The 6,038-nt window shown below is 41.7% G+C and overlaps 1 protein-coding gene across 3 annotated transcripts in view; it reads left to right on the plus strand.

The window, feature by feature from the left end:
• The window catches only part of LOC107086081 (tetratricopeptide repeat protein 28-like), a 187,505-nt gene that overhangs the window by 158,243 nt on the left and 23,224 nt on the right, over positions 1–6,038 (plus strand). For all 3 annotated transcript variants that reach the window (XM_015376830.1, XM_015376831.1, XM_015376832.1), the window contains 4 exons: positions 1,886–2,078; positions 2,190–2,270; positions 2,396–2,648; positions 5,456–5,565. In XM_015376830.1, coding sequence (XP_015232316.1) covers positions 1,886–2,078; positions 2,190–2,270; positions 2,396–2,648; positions 5,456–5,565 — 637 coding nt within the window. The remainder of the gene's footprint in view (positions 1–1,885; positions 2,079–2,189; positions 2,271–2,395; positions 2,649–5,455; positions 5,566–6,038) is intronic.

Here is a 6,038-nt window from a genome sequence, read left to right on the forward strand (position 1 = left end):
ACCCATGGGATTCCCGAAAAAATGTCAGTCTCTAATTGCCACCACAGACTCATAGAAGTTTTTAAGCAGGGGCCTGCTTAATCCAAAGGACCTCAGCCTCCTCAGGAGGTGGAGGTTGGCAAGTTATTTTTATGTTAAAATATCAGCAAGTGATAGCATTGATGCCTCCGGCCAGAGTTGGATTTAGGAAATTTGGGGCCCTCAGCAAATACAGGCAGGGTTCCCTCTGAATTGAGAAAACAAAACATAAAACAGACCCATTATACACATGCAGATATTTTTATAGAATAGGTACACATTTTTGTTCTAGGTTTATCCTGTCACTGCTTATCCCTTTTCTTGCTGTTTTCCTCTATGTTTTCTTTTGTCCCTTTTTTCATATTGGCAATGTGCTCGGCTGACTTTTCATGCTGTCTGAAAAGAAATCAAAGATTTTCTAATCACTAAGCCCATTCTAACTTAGCTGATTGCTCCTTCCTGTGTTTCCAAAAAGGCAACTCCAAAAGTAAATAACCCAGTCTGTTCTCCATTTTTCATTTGGATGAAATAATAGCTGCATGAATCATGACAACAGACAAGATAGAGGAGAGCAGGAGGCGGGGTTACTAATCTATTTGCTCTGGAGAGCAGAGTTCGATGCTTTTAGATGTTGTCACCAAAGTCTCCAGTACCAAAAGAAAGTTGCTATATTTGGCGCAAGGCACTTTTTCGAAATCAAAGTTCTAGAGGAGTCTGAAAAGTCGCTATATATAATATAGCGACAAAAGTTCTAAGTTGGCAACACTGCTCTTCGCACTGTTTATTTGCTGCTGTCTGTTTGGACCAATCTGCACATGTGCAGGAAATGGACTGATCCAACGTGGGGGACAGTGAAGGGAGGAGACACTTGATATTATAAGCATTATGATGGAATTTTAATGAAAGGATTTTTATTAAAAACATAATTAATATGCACAAATAAGGAATAACTGTGTAAACCATACATTTAAAAGGAGTTTTATGGGGCCATAAAACTCTTTTTACTGCAGATAAATCAACAAATGCAGACAGATTAATCTGCAGTAAAAGGAGTTTTATGGGGCCCCCAGGACTTTGGGGCCCAAGGCAACTGCCTAGTTTTGCCTAATGGTTAATCCCCTCTTCTTCCGGTCATGTTTATGCACATAATAGGAAGATCAGGGAGGTGGGGACAGCAGAAACAGCAGATCAGTCATGTTAGCTAAAAATCTGCTACATCAGATATGATGTCTACCATTTTGCATGTTAACCCTTTTTCTTGCAAAAGCCAAAAAACACATAAAGCTAGCATAGAAACTTTTTTTGAGGACTTTTCTTAAAATTTTGTCTTTTCCATCAGGCTTTTCTGATGCAATTCTTCAAAATGCACATTAGAAAAATGGATTGAAATGCACCTACTGACCGGGAGCAGTTAAACTATTAGTTATTACCTTTGATTAAGAAAGTTATATTTCTCCTATTCAGATTGGCCCAGATCCAATCCTAGTACTTTTATTTCTTTATTCTTGGTTAAACAACAACTAAATATACCAAACTTTTTTTATTTGAAATGTAAAGCAATTATATTGTTCTCCCTAATCCCGGTTTGGTAATGAGAAGTACCTTCAAACAAATCCTCTAAGAGGGGTGCTGCCATGTAGTACTACATGAGTAATGTTCCCTGACAGAAGGCTTAATGAGGAGTTGCTTTTATCCATCTGTTGTTTCTGCTCTCCTGGGTGTGAATAAGATGTTAAAATGAGTAGATAGGAAGGCTCTGATTTATCTGAAGCTCAGCCTCTCTGGATGTATCAAAAGCAGATCACGCTGCCTGCTTTTAAAAGTGCAGAAGCAATATCGAAACAATCTGTTTTCCCTTCATCTGCAGGTCCATGGGCAGTCTGCAGCAGGCACTGGTGTGCTTTGAGAAGCGGTTGGTGGTAGCTCATGAGCTCGGCGGTGAAGGAGGGGGTAAAGCTCAGGCTTATGGGGAGCTGGGCACCATACACAGCCAGCTGGGTAACTATGAGCAGGCTCTCTCCTGTCTGGAGCATCAGCTGAGCATCGCTCGCTCAGCAGGGGTAAGGTCCCCCTCAGTGGAAGGCTGCCAGTTTGTCATCCTTGCAGGAAATAAGATTTATAAAATGTATATTGTAGATAGTAAATGCAATAATCCCTGTATTATCTGGCAGGATAAATCCCTGGAGGCAGAGGCAAGCGATGCCCTGGGAGGCGTTTATCAGCTGATGGCAGACAACGAAACTGCTCTGCAGGTTTGTGCTGTTTTTTTATTTTTCTTTAAACTCAGCACAAAAAGTAAAAAAAAGGTTAGGATTTGGAAGATAGCTGAGCTGACATAGAATCCTCAGTTAGTGATTAAAGTGCTGTCCTGCTGCAGTGGCACCAGAGGGCGCTGAGCATCGCTGAGCAGACGGGCTGCGTGAGGAGCCAGGGCCGAGCCTATGGAAACCTGGGTCTGACCTACGAGGCTCTGGGAAACTACGAGCGGGCCGTGGTGTTTCAGGAACAGCATCTCAGCGTGGCGGCGCAGACCAACGATCTGATGGCCAAAACTCTGGCCTACGGAAGCCTGGGGAGGACACATCATGCCCTGCAGAACTACGCCCAGGCTGTGATGTACCTGCAGGAAGGTGATGCATGAGACATTTTGACACACTTGCTCTACCTTAAGATATACTGGAGCCCAATGTGAAACACTGGCACCAATTCATCACAGACTTCTGTGTTAGTTTTTTTACTGGGACTTTATTCACTAACACAGACAGAAGCAAGGCTGCCATACACTGGCGCCACCGGACCCTCTGACCATCAGTAGACAATGCAGGTTAAGCTTCTTGCCCAAGAACACAACGACACTGAAAGCCAGGGCCGGGGTTTAAACCCTCAGCCCTTTGATTTTCAGGGCAAGCTCCTACACCGGACACCACTGCCCTACACATTAGTCTGTGGTGTTTACTTTTGACACTAGTGTTAGATGAATTGAAACTATTGAGAGCGTTGTTCCAACTTTTCCAGTCTTATTAAAATTCAATCTAATTTGGATCATTATAGACACTTTATAAATGTTTCGTTTTGTTAGCCTCCCTATGATTTGAACTAACACTTTTAAATTTGCCCTGTACATACGAAGCACCAGGACGGATTACTGCAGTAAAGCTATGTTAAAGTAGAGTTATTATTACTTGAGTACTACTTTTGGCTACCATCCCTATGTTGAGGAAGGATGTTCCAAACTGATATTTATATTGGAAATCGATCCAAGGTAGGTACCAGATCTGCTCGGGTTCTGCTTCATGCCAGTGACGTTACGCTACATGATTGGCTGAACGTTGCCACATGATGTAAAACATTACGGTTGCCCAGACAACGATAATCACATCATGCAGCATCCATGTGCCAAGTTGGAAGAATCTGTAGCGTTGGCGTGTCTAATGACCTGATTAATAACAAAACTGGGAAAAATCTGTTAAAAGTGAACAAAGTAACTGTTAGACCATGATATAAAGGGGGAGAGCTGGGTAGCGCTGTGGCTAGCTGTGCTCAGTAGCTAACAGGTTAGCCTCTTTTAGCTCAGTCAGTTAGCCATGTTAATCTACACTACTTTTAACTTCGTGTCAGCTGAGACTTGTTTCGTCACCTTGTTAAATGGCAGAGCTCAGTCTGTCTTAGAAGGCAGTACTTTCCTTCAAGACTGACAATGATTGTTTTATAGTTTGGGCTACTTTAGATCGCCGATGAAATGTAAAATAATAGCAAATAAAGGTAATAATTTGTTGAGACTCCAAAAGAGATTTGATCCTTAAGAAACGGTTGCAATACAGTTTGTCAGAATGGAGTTGCCATATTGTTAGGATTTGTCTGTGGGTTGAGGACCCAAAAGCAGAGGCAGGTAGGCAGAGTTGAATTTATGGTTGATGTAATGAAGAGTAACTGAAAAAACAAAGCCCAAACAAACAGGCAACCAAGAATCCAAAATCCAAAAATGAAAACAAAGTCCAAAAAGAAAACAAGAAACCAGGAGTCCTAAATTCAAAATTCAAAACATGAAAAAATAAGTAGAAAACAAACCAGGAAATCATGGAGACATCAGGGAATCAAAACTCAAGGAGGAAGGCTCAGAGAGATGAAATTGGAGCATGTAAGACGAAGTTAGACGAGGACCCAGCAAAGAGGAAGTAAACAGAGAGAGAGCTTTTAAAGGAGACAGAGACAAAGCGGGGGGTAATGAGCAGATAGGAAACAGGTGAGGACAGAGGCAGAAACAAAAGAGGAGCTAAGGAAAAAGGAGAACACAAGAGGGCAGCAGAGGGCAACAAATGAAAAACCTAGGAGACTGGAAATAACTAGAAAATACAACAAAAAAATGATTAAACCACTAAGACTATAAAATATGGAGAAAAGTAAAACTAAACACTCAAAAGAAAACATAACAGAACCAAGACAGAAACAGTAACTAGGAAAAAGACAAGGAACACAAAAAACTAAGAATTAAACCATAAAAACTAAGAAACAAGGAGAAAAGCAAAACTGGATACTCAGAAGAAAAACATCACAGAGAACAGAAACCTAACACATATGATGATGTCATGAGAAGGGGCAGGGCCCCGAGCAGATTTGGTACCTACAGCGGAATTTGAAAAAACAACAACAAAAAAACAGCCAAATGTTGGAATTTGCATCTAAAATCTCCGATATAAAAAATGGTGAAAGAAAAACTTTGCTTCTAATTATCGTAAATTAAAAAAAATTTGCATCAGGGAACCCCTAATGTTGATCTTATTGTTTTTGGCCTTTGATATTATGTTAGATTACAGAGCTTTCTCAAAACAGGCACATCATTGTGTGCTATGATCACTGCTCCCTTAAATGATGCAGCCCAAAGTCAGTCTAAATGAGCCTTTTCTTCATTATTCCTCACCTCTGTCTTATTACTCTCAGAACCCTTGGCTTTTAATTGATCATTACCTCCACAAGCATCACAGGATTGTGCTCAGAGAAGGCACTGAGGAAACATTCTGAAATGTGCATCCAATTAACTCCCAAGAAAAACAGGAGCACGGAGGATCGCATGCCTGCAGAGGGACGAACACAAGGAGGCAGGGGTGTGGGTTTTTGTTTGCTGTTTTTTTATATCTGATGAGATTCGGCTCTAATGAGAACTAAACAGAACCTGTCATGGCGGCCTGCTCCATGCCAAGCAGCAAGATCAAACATGTCTGGGACAAACTGAAGACAAGAGAATACGTGAGCTTTGAATTTGAATGAGCTGATCAAGAAGGAAGAAAAAGAACAGCGGGAGAAAATGAAGAACGCATCCGAGCGTCACAGGCTCATCAGTCGAGCTTGCTTCAGTACTGCAACAGTTGTCACGAGAGGTGCAGTCTTTGATGAGCGTCCTCGAACTGCGGCTGATCTCCTCGATGTGCTTCTCCATCAGGTCTGCGGCTGGCTGAGCAGTTGGGTCGGAGGGAAGATGAAGCAAAGCTTCGTTATCGCCTCGGTCTGTCTCTGTGGGCCGGTGGTAACTTGGAGGAAGCCCAACACCAGGTGTGTTACTGAAGTATAAAAGTCATGATATTTATCTAGTTATACCATAAGAACCCTGTAGGTACACGTAACTATATAAACCACTCACTCTCTAATATACACATATCCTGTTTTAGATGTAAGGTTACCTAAAGTAATTGATGAGGTTACTGGAGGGAAACCACTTTAAACCCACTGCCTCCAGGTGTGACAGCATAAGAAAATAACAAATGAGGCTGAATATCAGAGAGATGATCAGAAAGCCTAAGCACAAAATACCAGCTGCTTGGTCCTCACATTTTCTAAATCTCAAATCTGCTAAATCCCATCATGTTCTGTTAAAACGTGGTGATGGGGAAATTTCCAGAATGGTGCTTAAAGGTAGTCTGACGTAGTCCGACTCATTTCTAGTCAGAATATGAGTCTGATACTGCTCCATAGAGCTGTGATTATGGGGCGTGTTTCGAACGAACCAGGAAAAAAAATGCCTCTGC

The sequence above is a fragment of the Cyprinodon variegatus genome, unplaced genomic scaffold (assembly GCF_000732505.1).
Source record: "Cyprinodon variegatus isolate N-32 unplaced genomic scaffold, C_variegatus-1.0 Scaffold142, whole genome shotgun sequence".
NCBI classification, from domain to species: domain Eukaryota; kingdom Metazoa; phylum Chordata; class Actinopteri; order Cyprinodontiformes; family Cyprinodontidae; genus Cyprinodon; species Cyprinodon variegatus.